This window comes from Rhagoletis pomonella, unplaced genomic scaffold, assembly GCF_013731165.1.
Source record: "Rhagoletis pomonella isolate Grant_MI unplaced genomic scaffold, Rhpom_1.0 Rhpom_scaffold_00008, whole genome shotgun sequence".
NCBI classification, from domain to species: domain Eukaryota; kingdom Metazoa; phylum Arthropoda; class Insecta; order Diptera; family Tephritidae; genus Rhagoletis; species Rhagoletis pomonella.
This window is the reverse complement of record NW_023458562.1, coordinates 34,570,390-34,589,637: the sequence shown is the minus strand read 5'-3', so window position 1 is coordinate 34,589,637 and position 19,248 is coordinate 34,570,390. Positions and strand designations below refer to the sequence as shown.

Here is a 19,248-nt window from a genome sequence, read left to right as displayed (position 1 = left end):
TCTGCTTATGGCGGCAAATACGTCTCCGTAGGACGGTGCCTTGCACGCGTGATATCGAAATGAATAAATTTTTACTAAACATTTGTAATTTTTTCTAAAAATTTCAGCAAACTACTGGCCACCTCAGAACTATCACCAGGCGATGTTATTCTGGAGGAGCAGCCACTACTCGTGACGCCTCATTGGGACTGCGAACAGATGCGTTGCAGCCAATGCATGCAGGACTCCTTTGTGATGTGCAAGTAAAGTGACGCTCAGCCAGCATGTAATCACTCATCAACTCTTATCACTTTCAATGCACGTATTTTCCACACACACACACACATACACACAAATACACTGATATACATTTCTACATATACAGGAAATGTGAGTTCTTTCCGCTCTGCATCGATTGCACCACCCACAATGCCTATGACTGTGATTTCTTTTGCAATGCAACGGCCGTTGCTGGAATTTCCAAAAATCTACTAGTTGAGAACTACGCGATATTGGGAGTGCTTAAGTTGCTGCTGCTCATGGAGAATCCACAAACCAGCGAATATTGCGCTCCACTTGGCACAACGCCAGGCGCCGCTGTTGTGGATAGCGAAGCGTGGCAGGAACGTGAAGTTCAAATCATCACACCAATATTGAAATCGGGTCTAGTGAACGCTTTCAAGCGGGTCAAGGTCACCCACGATTTGCTACACACGCTTTGCTGGCGCATCGACGCCAACGCTTTTGACGTCACAGCAAACGATGGCAACACCCTGAAGGGGGTTTACGTGTGTGGCGCACAGCTGCCACATAATTGTGTGCCCAACACTGTGGTCACCTTCGACGAAGGTACGTTTCGCCTCAAGTTGTATGCATCGGTGCGCATTCGTGCTGGCGACGTCATCTACAACTGCTATACGAATCCATTAATGGGCACCAGCCAACGACAACACGAGCTACGTCTCACGAAGGGCATCGAATGCACGTGTGAGCGCTGCAGTGATCCGCTCGAGCTGGGTACGCACATGAGCTCGCTGAAGTGTCAGAAATGTGCCGCCGGTTTTGTAGTATGCAGCGGCAGCAGCAGCAGCAAGCGCAGTGGGGAGTGGCAATGTAACAGTTGTGCAGCCACTATGGCGACGCATGAGGTGAAGCAACTACTGGTGGAAGTGGGCGAGTCGCTGTTGGAGACCAATAGTGAGCTGCTCGCGTACGAGTGTTTGTTGGAGAAGTACGGCGCGCGTTTTCATCAGAACCATTTTGTGTTGGTGGAAATCAAACAGAATATTGCGTCTATACTGCGCGCCATACTTATGAACCCTATGTGTGTGCCAGGTAAGGATTTGTTAGAGCGCAAATTGCAGCTGTGCGAGGAACTGATGCCGTTGGTGCGTGCAGTGCTGCCGGGTGTGTCGAAATTGTATGGCATTGCGTTGTATGAATATCTGTTATCCTTCATGGAACTGGCCGAGTTGGTTTATGAGGACAAAGAGGTGGGAAATGCAGCGCTGATTTTTCAGGTGAAAATACGTTTTGGGTAAAGCAAAGGAAATTTTACAAAAAAAAATTTTGTATTTTTTTTATTTGCTTAGGAAAAATTAGAAAATGCGCGAGATATAGCTGCGAAAGCTAAAGAAATGTTGCGTTTCGAGCCGAGTAATTCGCCTGAAGGGCACTTAGTGAGTCGCATAGCCATGGAGCAGAGGCGGATCGAAGACAATTTGAGACAGCTGAATACCCAGCGAAATGGAGCATAAAATTTTATAACATTTGAAAATAGATTTTGAATATTGGTCATTAGGAATATGTTAAAAATAAAGTTGAGCACTAAGTGTTTGGTTCAACAAGCTAAAAATTCTGCAGTGTACTTGCTGTAAATTTTTAGATCAATGCAGTCAAGCTGCTAAAATAAGTTTAGTTTTCAAAAATTATGTAATTTCTCACTAGATTTATGCTATGTGGCAAAAAAAAATTTGGGGACTCACTAGAAATTCTTAAACAGAATATTTCAAGCCATCAGAACATCCTCATGCAATGAAAATATGTGTGATAAAAATAACCGTTATGTGACATTATAAAAACTTTACGATCTTAAGACACTTACGACATTTAGTGAAACCCTTAAACATTTCTTTAAAAGAATATAAAAATTGCAAAATATATTATTTTTTTCGATTTGTTTGGACGATCAGATAGTACAACTAACCCTTTATTCATGTATCAGCAATAACTACAATGTTTTATAATTTTAACAAAAGATTTAAGGCGCAAACTTCGAAGTCGTCATTTTCGATTTTCACGCAGAACAAAATTTTAATTTACCAATTTTAAGATTTTTCGTTATAAATCGCCGCAAAGCTGTTATTCTTTTCGCAATTTCTACCAAAGAGAAACCTTAAGCCCAATAAATAAATCTGAAAGCAACTATTGAACAAATTTAGATGCAAGCAAAAAAATTATTTTTGATTGAAAATAATAAAAATCCTTAAAAGCGATAAAATGATGATGATGATAATGATAGAGAAATTAAAAATCAATATTTAATAATTCTTGTAAACGAAATTGAGACTTAAAAAATAATGAGGTTGTACAAACCCCTAGAAACTATTCCAAATGTTAATCAAAGTTGTAAACGATCCGAGTGCCATATTTCATCTAAATCCATGCAGCCATTTCCGAGTGAGGGGAGAGAGAGTTCCCGCATAGTGTCGGTTTTTAATACCATCAAATTTCAAATCCCCCTGTACCGATAAAAAAGATCTGATTTCAAAAATTAAAATCTTTTCGCACATCTACAGGCTAAGGTCTTTATTTCGACCTCTCATTTTTGAAATTCGAAAGAATAGTACAAATGTATGACGTTGACACGCATATTTTAATATTTCGTAAATCTTGGGTATAAGTTAACAAAATTAGATACCCGTATTGTAATATTTCATATAATTTGTATACAAGTTAATTATATTAAACTTTTCAAATAGGTGGCAACCCTCTTCAAAATATTTTCAAGCTAAAACCTTCTTAAATAACCTTCGTTTGACATCGTGATACATATTCTAATAAACTGATGAACTAAGTTGAATTTGATTTATTGCACATGTGGTAACCCTCCAAAATTAATTCAGAAATAAATCAATTTCAAACCCATTTCGAGTGATACCAATATTTTAATAATTCATTAAACTTATTAAACAATTTGAATCTAACTTTTTAAACGGGTGGCAACTCTCTTTAAGCACCTCAAAAATATTCGTATGTTAAAACTAAAGATTTCTTAACACTCCGAGTACATATGTGAGGTTACATAAATTATTTTCTAGAGAGCAAAACCATTCATATTTTAAATTTGTTCTCTTTTTTATATTCAAAGCAATCGCATTTCTGGCTATGTAGTATGTTTCAGGACGAATGGATAAGGCTTGTGCCAAGAGCTTGTGTGAGCAAATCCAATTTTCGGCAAAATAACGTTACGCGGTTTTGTACTTTAAACGACGGTATGTTCTACATTAAAACTCAAAAAATGAAGTCTGAGAGTGAAGTTTGAAAAATTTAAACACAACGAAAATAAAAATTTTAGTGAAAAAATACAATTTCAATTAAATCTGATGAAAACTCAAAAATAACATTTTTATAAAAAAAAATTTATAAAAATGTAGATTAAAACTTTTCCGATGAGCTTTGAAAAATATACTATGGTAATTTACGTTCGCTTTTTCTACCAAATACTTTCAAGACCTTAAAAATGAAATAAGAAAAAAAATAAAAAATTTGAATTCAAAGAAATATTAAAAATCATAAAATAATTTATCAAACGGTAAGAAAAATTAAAAATCGTCAATATTACAAAAATTTCGATTCAAAATTGTCGTACAATTTTAATCGATTTTACATTATTTTCATTATTTTTTTTTTAATTAAACTAATTAAATGTTTTAGCTATACAGCATTTTTTGGGCAAAACTATCATTTAATAAAGTCAGAATTTTCTCGTATTTACATATCACACAAAATGTTCAAAGGTGACACAACTCAAAATTACACGTTCGTCAAAAAATACGAAAAACTATTTATTAGCCATGCTAATCAAACGGGCAAGGAAGACTTAACCCTAGGTTTTTTCAACAAATTATAACAAAAATTTGCTCCAGCTTTTGCTGAAAAGTAAGTAAAAGCTCTGTGTACATTTTTAATGCATACTTTCAAAAATGCCAAATTTTGAGTTCTGTTGGTTTTGAAGATCGTGTACGATATAAATATGTACATATCTCTAGTTTTAAGAAAATGCTGACTTCAAGTTTTTGGAAAATAAAATAAATACATACTATAACACACATTTTCATTATGCTTCCGAAACATTGGTATGTTTTTCATTAAAAAAAGATACTCGTAAAAACACTTATTATTTTTTTTTAAGGAAGTTGTAAAATATGAGTATGCCACAGGATTTTGTAATTAATTTTTATTTTCAATTTCGAAAAAAAAAAACAAAACAATCAAAACACTTCCTTGGCAAAAATTTAACAATTCTTACAGGGCGAGCTTAATTTTTCTGAAAGTAGGGTGGTATGTTAGGGGGTAGAAACTGAGATCTGGTGGGTAAGTACAAAAACGGGTTGTTTGAGATCAATGAAATTCGGAACGATACAATATTCGCCTAGAGACTGAAGATTTTTTTTTTTGCTATTGTGTGTGAGTGTACTTCCGCTATAAAATATCTGTTTTGTTCTACTAATTAAATCCAGTAGCTCGGAAGATAACGCTAGAAACTATACAAACTATTTACATCGTAGGTATGCCGGTTTTTTCTTGTTTAAATTCCATCCACTCCAGTACCATTGACGATTGCGTTAGTGCCATCATCGAGTTTTAGTCAATGCATCTGTATTTTGTCTGTGCCTTTATAAGAGGTCTCATGCATGACCAAATTCGATTTAGATCTCCCATTTACTAATATAAGACAAGTTTTTCCAGTCACAGTATTTACAAGGCCTTTAAACAATGAACCATCATTTTCTGGTACTTTCGACATTCAGCCTAATTGGTTCAGTCCTAGAATAGATAAAATTGTGACGCGGAAACAGACAAACAACGAAATTTGACGGAAATGATTCAGTGCTGTCTAAATTTCAAATTAATACATCAGTCGGATCCAAGTTTTAGGTAATTCTGATCGAGATGGAGGGTAAAATATCTCTTTAAAGGGGTGTATGATATTAGAATAGGAATAAGGATAGGCCAGCTAGGCTGACCCGTGAGATCGCACATAGACCATTAGTCGTTCCTTACTTTTGCAGAGAAAGTGGAGCATAAAGCATAAAGCATAAAGCTGCGTCATGATGCACTTTTCAACGAGTTTTTACAAATTGCTAGTCCTGGTCCCCCTTCAGTGAGGAGCAGAAAGCTTTTCGAAATGCCTTCCTAGAATGTACAGAATTTTTAACATTAATTTTACGGCATCTTAGGGTTAAGAGTTGGTTTCTTAAATATGTATTTCGGCACTGGTATAGTACTTCGAAATCACAGTTGCCTTTGGTGGCTTTACATACATACATATATATGTCATGTAAATTTACTCTATTTAACACACTGCTCCCAATTTTAATACCCAGTGCATGCAGTTACAAACAAACATACTACATATGTATGTACCCATGAATGTACTTACAGTGGAGGTCAAAACATATGGAACTGAAACGAATTTTTTACATAGGCTGGACACTAACAGCTTTTTAAGGTAAAAAATATAATAAAACCGTCTGTATGGTGAGTACTTTTTCTTGGAAGATCCTACGATCGTTCACTGACAATTATTTCAGCTTTATATGCTGCTGAAATTTAGTTTTAGGATATTCGATTGAAATTTTATCGGAAAATTGTTTTTTCCAACATTATAATTTAATTTTACTAATTTTATAAACCTTAAGTAAAATCTTCAAAAGCAGCAGGTATTTCAGTCACTTTTGAAAAGCACTTAAAATTGCGTATGTTTTAAGCGAAAATTTTGAACATTTCTAATTTTTATGAGCCTACTTAATATCATTCTTTAAAAAATCTATAGAAATAGTACGCTATTGATAAGATATGCATATGTAGATTTTAGAAACTTAGACGTGGTTCCATATGTTTTGGCCACCACTGTATGCAAGTGCTATGTATAAATGTTCATTGTAATTTGGCAGACGACAATTGCATCTGTAAAATTAAATTTACGATCGTGCGTACAAACTGCAACAGACAAATTACTTGTGCCATCAAATCGCTTCTATTCCATCATTTTGTGGGCATACTTGATGGGAACGTAACGCACTCGCGAAAAGTTGGCTAATACTATAGTTGGTAGCATGTAATAAAAGTGTCCTAGGACAACATCGATTAAGTTAAAAGAGTGCTAAACATTTGTTACAAATGAAATAAATGAAACAAGAAATACATAATCACATTTTTTTAATTTGCAATAAATAATGCACTGAGCTGCAAAATATCGGAGCAAAAAGCTACCGGTGCGAAAACTGAATAGACTAAACCAATTAAGACAATGTAGTTTGAGCGTTGTGTAATACAAAATTGCGAATTCTTAAATTAACTTAAAAAAAATTATTTAATCTACAAATATGGACGACTTCGCAAAGAAGTGTACAATTGAGTGCAATGATAAATTGGGAAGGTACTTTGCCAGCACCCGATATCCAATTTTTACTTATGTATGTACAAATGTAGATGTATATGGGGCGTTCCATGCCAAAACTGACGGGGTTCACCCTGTATGCGTTTAATTTGTTTAAAATTTTTTAGGGTTGGTGCATAAAAAAAAATACTAAATAACCTTGAAATTTGAGCTTGATTAATACATTTTTAAAAACTTTACAGCGCAAAAACAAAAACAAATCGATTTAATAGTTTTTTCAAATATCTCGAGAACGGGCGCGGTAAAAATTTGAAAAAAAATCACACATACACACATCAAAATTCTCTAACTGCATACCCGAAAAAAATTCTAATAAAAATTTCAAAATTTGTAGATTTCTAGATTACTCAGCTTCGGTGTAAAAAAAATTCATAACTCAAATTATTGTAGAGTGAAACCCATAACAGTATACCTAAATATTGCGCAATACTCAGAGCTACCATTGTGATTTTTTTTAATTTTTTCTGAGATGGCATATTTTTGAAACCTAATTTATTTATAAAAAAAAAAATTGTATGTATGTATGCATGGTGGAATAATACAAGGTGTTGGATATTGACAGCGTTCTCGCTCTAATCCGCCATCTTGACTCCCTTAGCAAAATCGATGTTTCCCTCTTGAAAAAACTACATTTTACCGCCTTAAAAAAAGTACTAAACTAAAACTAAAAGTAGGGAATGAGCCTATTCTAAAACTGATTTGCAATCACTGAACAATTATTTGACATTAAATTTATTCTTATTCGTTGACAACGGAAAATTAAATAACAAATTTTAAACTTTAATTCTACAAAAAACGTGGGCTTTGTGTATTCTCCAAAGGATTTACAGCGAGATGGGCGCTGTTTTCAGGCACTCACTGAGGGAAGCTTGAATTACTGCTGCGTGAGGCAAAATACGCCTATAATAATTTACAATACCGAGGAAGCGGCGCGGGTCAACAACTGTTTGAGGCTTTGGATAACTTTTTCCTCAGGAGGCTGGTAACAACATGGAGTCTATCGATGTCAAACGTTAAGTTTCTTGTTTCTTGTTTGTTTGTAACTATTTATATGCAAAATTTGATATGAAAAATAGTACCAAATTTCGTACTACTTCGCAAAGCGGGCTTTTTTTCTTCCCGTTTCTCTCGTGCTTCCATATTACAACCTTTTGTAAGGGAGCCGTCGACATGAGCTGTCACTACGTACAACACCTTGTATAATTCCACCATGTATGTATGGGAAAAATTTTTCAAGTAAACATTTTTTTTTTTAAATATTTCTTTTCATAGAGAACTTTGATGTATGGATGTGTGATTTTTTTCAATTTTCTCCTCGCCCCGTTCTCACGATATTTGGCAAACTATTAAATCGATTTGTTTTTGTTTTTGTGCTGTAAAGTTTTTAAAAACGTATTAATCAAGCTCAAATTTCATATTTTTTTATTATTTACGTTTATGCATCAACTCTAAAAATTTGAAACAAATCAAACAGATGAAGTGTGAACCTCGTCCGTTTTGGTATGGAACGCCCCATATACTATGAACATATGTGAATCCCATTTAGAGTCCCTGTTTTTCTATTTTTGAGTTTCTAGCTACATAACACATAGTTTTATTATTATTTCTTAATATTTACATATTTCATATTTTTTTGCAGATATGTCACCGCAGCAGTGGACATGAAAGCCGGCGAAACTTGTCTGCTAGAACAGCCAATATTGCTGCTGGCTCTCAATGGCGATAGCCGATGCTCGAATTGCTTGAAACTAACTAAACAATTTTGCAGGTATTAATAAATTTATAAGGAAACTAAAATAAACATTTAGGGGATTCACAAGTCGTATTAAGCGTCATAATATCTTAATGTCTGTACTATATAATAAGAGCCAATAATATATTTCCTATTAGTCTTGTGCATCCTCTAATTATTTCAAACTTTTTAATGCAAGCCGCTGTGGTGTGTTGGTTAACAGTGCGCGCTAAAAAAAATATATAAAAAATGTAATTTCTGGTTCTCATAAAAATACAATCGCCGTCCGGGGTCGGCGTAAAACTGTAGGTCCCTCCCCTATGTATAACATCAAGACGCACGCCACAAATCGGAGAAGAAGCTCAGACCAACACTAACTTATGTATGTGTAAGCGCCAATCTATTATTTTTTACAAGTATTTATAAATGTAAAAGTGGAGGCGTAGGTGGAAAGTGTAAGGCAGAGCTGCTGCTACAGTTCATGCTGTGCGTTTTAAAGTTGTCGCAAAAATTAAAGGGCCTAAAATATTATACCGCTCATGAACGCTCCTGAGAGGCGACCTCTTTAGAAAAACGACTTTTGTTGAATATTACTCGAACCACGAAGCAACCCCGGCATTCAAGAGACGAGAGTTGACGAATATGTTGTATCTGAAAAACATTACGTTTTAGGATTATCTCTGGTTCAGCAAATTACCGCTTCTAAGTAAGATGGCTTACTAGAAACATCAGAATGCCTTTCATGGCGCTGCCAAGCGAGGTATTCTGAAGGACCAAACGAACAAAACAGCGCAGTATATTTTGCCAAGAACATTTCTTTTTATTTGTGCCAGGTGATGACATTGTTTAGCTAGGCAGCCCGTTTTCGTTGCCGTGACTACTGTATTTATACGTATACTATTCGAAAGAAGTCCTTTGTTGGAAAACCTATTCTTCCTGCGTGGATTTCCATTATCATCCTGAGCTCAGCGCGCTACATAAGAATGGGGGCAATGGACGTAGTCCAAGCCAGATTTGACGTACTATCCCACATTTTGGTTCTGTAGTCTATCTTCTGGCCCTTATTATGAGCTGCATTCGATTTTCGATCTTCGCTGGCTATCGAAGATCGAAGATCGAAAGTGAAATTCGTATTATGAGCTATGCAAGCGTGTCGAAATTTTCGTTGAGTATCGAATTTTCTGTCGAACAGAATTTTGCTTTCGATGGTGTAGCGAAGTGTTAGAAAATTGTGAAAAATGTATGATTTTGTATATGTTTTCTTACATTTTGGCGGCTAGACACTAATTTTAAACAATTTTTATTAATTTCATGCAGTTCTAACATCGTGAATACTAAACACAAGCTCGAAAGGCTGGTTTTACTTGTGAAAGAAAATCCCAATGCTCTGTTGGCACGATCTCTGAGAACAAAATGATAGTTTTAAAATATTTTAAATAGATTTGGCTCACAAACGCCTCTTTAGATGGTCGGAACTTTTTAATGAATCGGTAGACAAATTTCTTAAATATATTGTATATAAAAATATATTCGAAAGACTAATAAACTTAAATGTTTAAGAGAGCATTTGCTACTCCTGGCCAGTTTACTAAGCTCTCATCCTCTGACGAATCGTTGAACCAGAACTCGTTGTACTCATTTTACCACGTTTTTATAAAATTGCTTTCTTTTTTACTTCATTTTAATTAGAACAAATTTGCATAAATATGTATAAGCACACTATTTAGTTTGCTCGATTTGTAAACAAAGCTTCTCAGCGGTGAAAAATATACTATTGTGAACAACCTAAACGAGCGAAATTCACAATAGCGCTATTCTTCATCGAATGATCGCCATAATACCAAACGAAAATTCGTTCGCTCAGCACTTTCGACCACAGTCGAAAATCGAATGCAACTCATAATAGGGGCCTCTGTGTTCCAGTTTAATGAATTAGGTTTTAAGCCACAGTTTGAAGATTGGAGGTTAGGATGCTTATTAATATGTTAAAATCTAAATTTAATATGGGACACCGTTTTATTTCGTTCTATACACAAATTGTACATAGTTGTACAGTTGTTTAAGTTTAATCTTCATTTCAATGATTCAAGCTCCTATTAACGGACCGAACTGACAATCTTTAGACAAGTAGAAAAAATGCTAAGCCAGGTTCAGTTTTCGTAGTTAATGAATGATTAAACCATAAGACGGTATAGTGTTAAGCATCTACTTGCATTCGAGTTTATACCCAGTAGATTTAAAATTTTAAATAGATTCATCTAACCTAACTTTCGAAAGCTGCTAATAAAAGTCTAATTCGTATCAGCACCTGCCAAGTCTTTCTACTCTGCGACAATTGTACATCACACAATGAATACGACTGCCATTTACTTGCCGACATGGAAAAGTTACGCATAGACTTGCTCAGGGAAAATCCTAACACGTACGGACTTCTCAAAAGTTTACTTCTGCGCGAAAATCCAGCAAATGCTGCATACTATGAGCAATTATTACAAATGGAGGCGCATTTAGAAGAACGGCGCAACACTGAAATTTGGAAAGATTCGCAAAAAGGCGTCGTCGAGCCCATACTTAACGCAGGTTTGACAAAATATCTGAAAGATGGAAAGTCCATAGATGTAACACTGCTGCAAAAACTTCTGGCCATCGTTGATGTTAACTGTTTCGAGGTACGAGCGCCGGATGAAGGCCAGTTACGTGGCATCTATCCGCGTGCAGCACTCTTAGCGCACAGTTGTATATCGAATGTTCAGTCATGTATCGATGAAAGTTATCAGCTGAAAATGTTTGTCACGCGTGATGTGAGCAAAGGAGAAATGCTCTATAATTGCTACACAAATGTGTTGTTGGTATGTTGCTGAAATCTTAAATTGCCTACATATACACTGGTGGAAAAATAAATAGGGACACAACATTTTTTTTTAATCTTTCCAATTTTCCTTTAGTTTATTTAATATTTATTATTTTTTTATAAAATTATAGCTCATTATCTAACAAAAACCATATATATACCTATTTCAAACTTTATGAAAAAATTATAAAAATTCTGCATAATTGCATCTAAATTTTCAACTCTTTAATCAGACTGTGAAAACTTTTTCGAGTATGTAGTTTTATAGCCCATTAAATTTTAGTAGAATGAATTTTCTTCGATACAAAGCATGTTAAATTATTTTTTGTATGGAAAAAAGAATAAGATTTATCAAAAATCAACCAAATTTTTTAGAAAATTCACACTTGCACTTTACTCTACTAAAATTTAATGGGCTATAAAACTGCATGTTAAAAAAATTCTAAAAAATCTGATTATAAAAGTTGAAAATTTTAATGCAATTCTGCTGATTTTTTATAATTTTTGCACAAAGTTTGAAATATGAATTTATATCGTTTTTGTTAGATAATGAGTTATGTAAAAAACATAATAAATTTTAAGTAAACCAAAGAAAAATAAGAACAACTTGCTAAAATTTCGTGTCCCTATTTATTTTTCCATCACTGTATAAGAATAAAGTTAATAATTTTATCGCTTCAGGGCACCGACGAGCGGCATAATATGCTAAAGGTGGGCAAGTATTTCGACTGTAAATGTGAACGCTGTGAGGACCCCACCGAGCTGGGTTCACATATGAGCAGTTTTATGTGCGCGCGTTGTGCCGAGAATAAGCGAGAGGGGGGTTTCATTGTAAAGCAGATGAGGAAGCAGTATGCGGTGCAGAAGCCGCAGCCACAGACGCAACAGCAATCATCGAAAATTCTCCCTAAGCAGGCGTGGTTGTGGCAATGTCTGCAGTGTGGGCATACGCTACCGGTCGATACTGTAGACCAGCTGGTGGAACGGGCCAAAGAAGAAATGTTTCATGCCAAAGATGATATTACACGTTATGAGCTCTTGCTGGCCAAACTCACGCGCTACTTTCATCCCAATCACTACCTATTGCTGGATATCAAGCAAAATATTGCGGCGATTTTGCGCTCCATACTACAAAATTTCACATTGCAGCCGGGCCGGAAGGTTTACGAGCGCAAAGTGCGACTTTGTCAGGATATATTTGGTGTTTTACAGATTATTCTACCAGGTATTTCGCGGTTGAAAGCGATTGTACTCTATGAAATGGCTAATACATCGGCAGAGTTGCAACGCATGCGATACGAGGAAAAGGAGTTGCAGAAAACGGAGCTTGTCGTAAGTTGCAAGAATTTTAGTGTATAGCCTTTGTTCTCAATTTCAATTGCTTTTGCGAAACTGGCTGCTATTATTTTTTAATTTTAATTATTTTTATCATTTGATTATAAGAGATTGAAATCTGAGATCAGAATGCAATAAATGTTTAATCTAAGTATTATTTTAAATAAGTTCGAAAAACGTTATGGGTACTAATTGACTTCCGGTTGATTGGTTAATAATATGTACTATCGAAAAGGGATATACCTTTAATTGATTCTCCGGTTAATTGAAACAAAATTTGTGCAATTTTTTAAGTGCAATTAAGCGGCGAATTTCGTAATATGTATGTATTTATTATTTAATTTATTTTTGTTTTTTATTTTTGTAACTTGCAGGAGCTTTTGAAACGAATAGAAATGATGCTACGTGAATCAATACGAATGTTAATTTATGAACCCCCCGAGACGCCGGAGGGTCAAATGACAAAGAGTATGTTGAAAGAGCTAAAGGATCTGCAGAACGACATTAAGTATTTGGATGAAAACTAAAATGAAAGTGATGTAGATAAATTTGGAGAAATTTTCCGAAAATACGACAAAATTAGTTTCATAAAATTTTATTATGTATAAAAATATGTACATAAATAGCAAATATAATAAGGATTTTAAACTAAAAAAATATTGTTACTTTGGAGTTAGAATTTATGAAATCGATACAAAAAAACAACTGCTTTGGATTCAGCATGTTCGACATCAGCCAATAAAAAATATAAAAAAAAACATACATAAATAATAAAAAATAAAAAGAATATTAAAAAATAACCAAAAAGCAAATATAAAAAAAAATCAAAAATAAAAAAAAATCAGGAGCGAATCAGAAGTGAATCTCCTAAATGTAAAAATCGAGAAAGTTGTAGCAAAATTATAACTTTCCTCCTTGAAAGAAACAGTTTACGTACGCTACAAACTTAAAAAAGAATTAAAAAAATACGATATAACAATTTTTTTTCTTTTTGATTATGTATGATTTTTCTGTTCTTCAGAAAGGGTTGGTGTATTTTTTGTTTTGGAACGAATTTTCGTCATCCCATGAAAAATTTAGTTTGGGGACAAACCTGTTTCGGTATTGTGCCATCTTTAGTGTAATTTTTCGTTCTGAACGAAAAGGGACTCGTTCCAAAACTCATCACATATGACAAAACAAAAGCGGCCGAAGCAGCTCCAACCTAGCAAACAAACTTAGGAATTCGACCCATACAATAATAAAAATAATAAAATTTGTGAAACAATTATTTAGCGGCAGTATGATAAAAATTGTGGTGAAGAAAGGTCTCGAAGGTCTCGAAACCTTTAACTTTCAAAATATGATTTCGAGAAAAAAAATAACCCTGTAATTTGTATTAACAGTAAAAAACATTAAAAAGTTCATTGATTTATTTAAAAACTTAATAAAGTAGCACAGTAAAAGAATCGATTTAAAGTTTACGGTATTCACTTTGTTCAATTGTCAATAGATATTCACATTCATTTTCTTTTTATAGTATAACATAACCTTAAATCCATTTAGTGTAAACCTACATATCGCACACGTTCTTCAAAAGGAGCACAACTAAAAAACAAAAACTTAGTAGATTTTTTGCATAAATCAATTCATAGTATTTATGTATATCCAATTAATGCAAATATTTTTTTCTTCATTATTATATTTTCTAACTATAAAACTACTGCCATACCTGTTTTTGTATTATTGCCTTTTGAAAATGGTGTGCGAAAAGAACATTATTGTTTCTTTATGGAGTGATTAAATACTTAATAGAAAATCAAGTTCTTTAGCTCCAAATTCTTTATAAACTCTGTATTTTATTGAAGATTATAACTAGTTTTATGCTGTAGCAGTTATTTCTAAGTTCTAATAGGATTTAAATGAGTAATAACTGGACTTTCGTACAAACGATATGTACATAAATATAACTTACTCCCATTTGTTTTTGAATGAGGTAGAACTTCGTAAATTAAGTAAAAATATATTTTTTTATTAATGTACGAGATTCTAACGCATTTTTTTTTTAAATAAAAAATAGTGGTGGTAAGTTCTAACATGATCGCCAGTGTATATCTAATATTAAAAAGTGCACTTTGGATTTTCACTTATACTGTAAATCGCTTAATTTTCACCTGAAATATTCGTTAACAATTCAATTAACTTAATAGCTGCCATGAAACGCGACATATTGTAGTTGCCGATGTTGTTGTTGCTGTTGACGCTGGAATTTTCTTTATATGTCGCACCTTCGACACATTCGTCTAGTAGCTGCACCAAATTCGGATATTTCACCTCCATTTCCGCTGGTATTGGTTTTAAGAAGCCTTTTGTTTGATCCCCTTTCAAGTCCTCGCGAATAAAGAGACAAGACTCCAGCACATTCAAATCGCTTAACCCATTCGTACACAAACGATCTGGTACGAATGCAAAACAATTGTCGCACGCAATTAAGTCATGATGATCAACACCATCACTATCAATTGTGCTGTTCGCATCCACTATATACACTGTATTCAAGTCAACGAAATAAAGTTTATCACGTTCAACATTATAAACTAGATTGTCTGAGGTCAGATCGGTTATATATATGCGATATCCTTCAAAGCCATTTGTAAATATTAAAGCTGCCTCAAGTAGTTGCCTTACGATTCGTAGTTTAATTTGGAAATCTGCCGGGTAGAAGTGCTCCACCGTCTGTCCAACATGCTCTTGATAAGCGGTAAATCCACATATACCAAACGTTTGCGGCACTGGAAAGCCATGCTTCTGCAAATAGGGTTGCAAGATCAGCTGCGCATTAGTGAGCATAAACAACCAAACCGTTGTTTCGTTGTAACCACTCGTGGTGCTGAAAAAGTTTACAAAACGCTGTATGCTTTCATGGGGACAGAATTGAAAGTCTAAGCTCGGTGCTTGCAGGTGGAACTCTCTCTTTAATAGTTCTCGATTTAGCGGAAAATTGAGAAGTTTTATAAATTCCAGACTTTTCGGATAGCTTTTTGCTATGATTTTGTTAACACCGCTTTTGCTGCGAAATATCTGAGTTTTTCTGCGACTTCCGGTTTTGGCCAACAAATGGCTAAAAATATTGTGTGTACTCGATTGGTAATCATATTCTAAACTTTCGAATATCACTTCACACTGTTTAATTTGACTTTTACTATAAATTTGTTCAAGAGGATAACGCTTGAATTCGTAGGTGTGTAGTTGTTCCAAGAAATCACGTAAATTTAGAACAAATATGAGGAGTAAAAGAAATTTATTACTGGACAAATGACGTAAAATCAATCCAAGCATAACTGAAATGAAAGAAGATTACAGTAAATTGGTAAAATACATATGTCAGATAGAACAGTTAGTTATTCCTAGGACTTAAGGAAAACTGAAATTTATAAAAAATAAGCGATCCTAATGGCACGACAGGCACAAAGGCCCATCTCGATGTCCAGGAGGTTTACCTATCCCTACATGTCTTTAAACCATCCTGATTTTCTACTGAGTCCTAGCAGACCCTCTAATAGTTTTCCTTAAGCTGTACAGTTGCCTGTAGTTGGTAGCTACCAAAAGACTTCTTGTAAGCAAGTTAAATGTGTTGAACGCTGTCACCGTGACTTATGAGTTTTTGATTCAAATTTATATACATATGCATGATTCAATAATAGAAAGGTTTTGTAATAAAACAGTATTCTCGCTCCCACACATAAAATCGGCTCCTTTACTTGTGCAGAATGTTGCTTACTCTATAGTTTCTAGTGATATTAGTAGTAAAACCAAAAATTCTTCATACTAAATATTCGTTGGCATCACCTTCGCTTGCGTAATTTTCTAGAACAAGTGTAGAATAGCGACCGTTTAGCTATAAAATAACCAAAAATGCCGATTGATAGAACTTTTTACGCTGACTTCAACGATACCAAATTTATTTGGGGCAGGTAAAAAATAAAGAAGATATAAGAAGTTTATTTGTATTTTTTATTATCACTAAATTGTTGAAACCCAAAAGTAGATCATGATAAAATATGTAATATCGAATTAAAGATAATAACTTGTACTTTCTAAATAATATAAATTTCTTTACCATTAATTATGCAGATTATTTTCAAAAAAAGGTTATTTCATGAAAAAATAACATTTGTTCGTTTTTTAGTGGGTTTGGTTTAAAAATACAAAAATCTATGGTGTGGTCATTAGTTTTTTAATCGGTTATATAGTTCATAATATATTAATATTTAAAATATCTAAAAACTGAACTTTAACCTTCTAGAACGTCTTCATTTTTTACTTGCGCCAAATAATGGCATGGTTAAAATGAGCATAAAAAGTTCTAGTGATCTGCATTTTTCGTTTTTGCATAGCTGAACGGTCGGTATTCTAGATTTGTTCCAGGAAATGACGAATAACTTAAACCAAAAAATGCATATTTTTATGTATTGTTTAGTATTTCCATTAAAACACCAAATATATTGCAAATTCGCATAGAATTAATAATAAACATTTTACTTCTAATTGTATACTTTGCGTACTTTTTGTAGTACCATTCCACTACCGTTTTCGCAAAAGGCGATCACATTCTTCACCATTCTCCTACTTCCAAAATACAAATCTAGATAAAGGAGTGTCAAATTTTAGCTGTCACAAATTACACAACCTTGTATTATTGAATCATGATACATATGGGTATTTCCAAACTGGCATTACGTGACGCTCGTATGACAAAATGTAAAAAAAAAATTTAAAAAGTCAAAATTCTAAAAAGGTTTTTCTAGATTTGCATAGCAATTAAATGTCCCCTTATTTAGTAAAAAAATTACAAGTGGAATTTGACTTCGGTTACGAAATTGCAAAACTTTGCGAATTGGGCAAGACTATTTGTATAAAAGTTTTTGTAGTAATATTGGAAATATTTAAGGTTAGTTTTCCAAGTATTTATATGTATGCTGTATGTACAATCAGCTGAATTATCTGACGTGACGTTACCTGGCGTTACGTTACTAAAATTTTAATTGAAAATGTTTTGTTGGTATTATTCTTGAAAGAAATTTTAACGGGAAAATAACATGCATTTTACGTCGAGCGTACTTTTTATTTTGACATCAGCGCCACCAGCGGCTCCATTTTTTGCAAGTCTATGTCTTATTCCGTTTCAACTAAACATACCAAATACGAAACAAATGAGAGCATAAATATGGTTTCGAAAAATATCTCGACCCTGGCGCCACCTAACGAGACAATTTTTGACAAAAATGTTTCTGTTTACATAACCAGTATGTATTATAAATAGCAGCCATATCGGTCTATAAATAAGTTAGGTTTTTAAATTTTTTACGCGGTAGACTTTTCGCTGGAATTGCCCATATGTAGGTAGAAGGTTCAATCATTAATGTGAACTGGAAATCCTAAGGAATTTTCATAGCGACTTTCGCATCCAAACTTACTGCTGCCACAAAAACATGTTATTTTAAAAACCTTTATATTCTTCGAAATCCACTGAAAAATAAGGTCATCTTCATCCGCATGTTGACCTTAAAACATAATACATATCAACAAACTACATACAACAGACTTGACGTTTAAAGGAGCTGTAATTCATGCATCTTTGTCGACAACCCGTTGCCACGCTAGTTGGCTTGATTGGCTTAATTCACCGATATGAAAAAGTGGCACACTTTGAGACATCGAAAGTGTTATATATCAGCTGAATCGATTTTGTAAACAAAAATACTCGGCACTAAGCATTTAAAGGATAAATTAAAAAAACCATTCAAATTCCGAAGTTAAGAACCATCACACAATGGACGATCCAGAAAAATCCGACCGAGGTTCATCTCCTCATCACACACCTAAATACCACCTGGCATCGATATACTCATCGGCGTAGCCAGAATGAAATTTAGGGGGGGGGAGGCTCGACCCTATTAAGCTGGGATTTCAGGGTACTATTTTATATATATATAAGTAAAATTTGAAAGTTAGGGGGGGCTCAGTAAAGTCATTAGTAGTGCGGATTTTGTATTGGATCTTCCTAATCGAGTTCGGAGATGTTTGTGTTAAATATTTAGCGCCTCCTTCAAGATGCAATATGATTGCGTTGAACACCACTGGGCCGGGAGATACAAGGCAACGGAAAATACAAGAATATAGACAAAGAGAAATGATAAATGATAAATATTACGATAATAAAATGATAAATGATAAAACAAAAATATTAGGATAATGACAAAGGCAAAGACGCTGTCAAAGGCAACGACAAAGACAAAGTCAAATACAAAAATACAGAAAAAATAAGATTAAGGACAAGATGGAAATGCAGATGTAAATAAATAATAAGATAAAGATAAAATAAGGACAAAGGTAAATATCAAGATAAAGAAAGACAACGGCAAGACACAAACAAAGACAGAAACAACAAGACAAAATGTTTCCTATGAAGTTTCACTTCTTTTGTGCGTAGGGAGTACACCTACTCAGCTCTATTCATAAGGTATTAATATGAAAACGACACACTATGCAGCGCTCCCATTTTATGGGTCCTAAGCGTTTAACAATTGCTTGTTTTAACGACATTTCAGTTTATAAACAGTAAGTAATAACGAAACCGCTGTCGGCCGCTGTGGTGTAGTGGTAAGCAGTGCGCGCTTCCACTCC

At 34.1% G+C, this 19,248-nt stretch overlaps 2 protein-coding genes across 5 annotated transcripts in view; one reads left to right on the top strand and one right to left on the bottom strand.

Annotated features, from left to right (window-relative positions):
* LOC118745285 lies at positions 1–13,212 on the top strand. The gene is made up of 6 exons (XM_036478810.1): positions 1–242; positions 365–1,516; positions 8,304–8,432; positions 10,702–11,245; positions 11,929–12,579; positions 12,957–13,212. Exons 1-6 carry the CDS (start codon positions 199–201, stop codon positions 13,107–13,109), a joined length of 2,673 nt encoding a protein of 890 aa, XP_036334703.1. The 5' UTR covers positions 1–198; the 3' UTR covers positions 13,110–13,212.
* Positions 13,213–14,354: 1,142 nt separating this feature from the next.
* LOC118744682 overlaps positions 14,355–19,248 on the bottom strand; it is a 31,620-nt gene continuing 26,726 nt past the window's right edge. For all 4 annotated transcript variants that reach the window (XM_036477872.1, XM_036477871.1, XM_036477869.1 and 1 more), the window contains one exon: positions 14,355–15,902. In XM_036477872.1, coding sequence (XP_036333765.1) covers positions 14,725–15,900 — 1,176 coding nt within the window. In that variant the 5' untranslated portion in view covers positions 15,901–15,902 and the 3' untranslated portion in view covers positions 14,355–14,724. The remainder of the gene's footprint in view (positions 15,903–19,248) is intronic.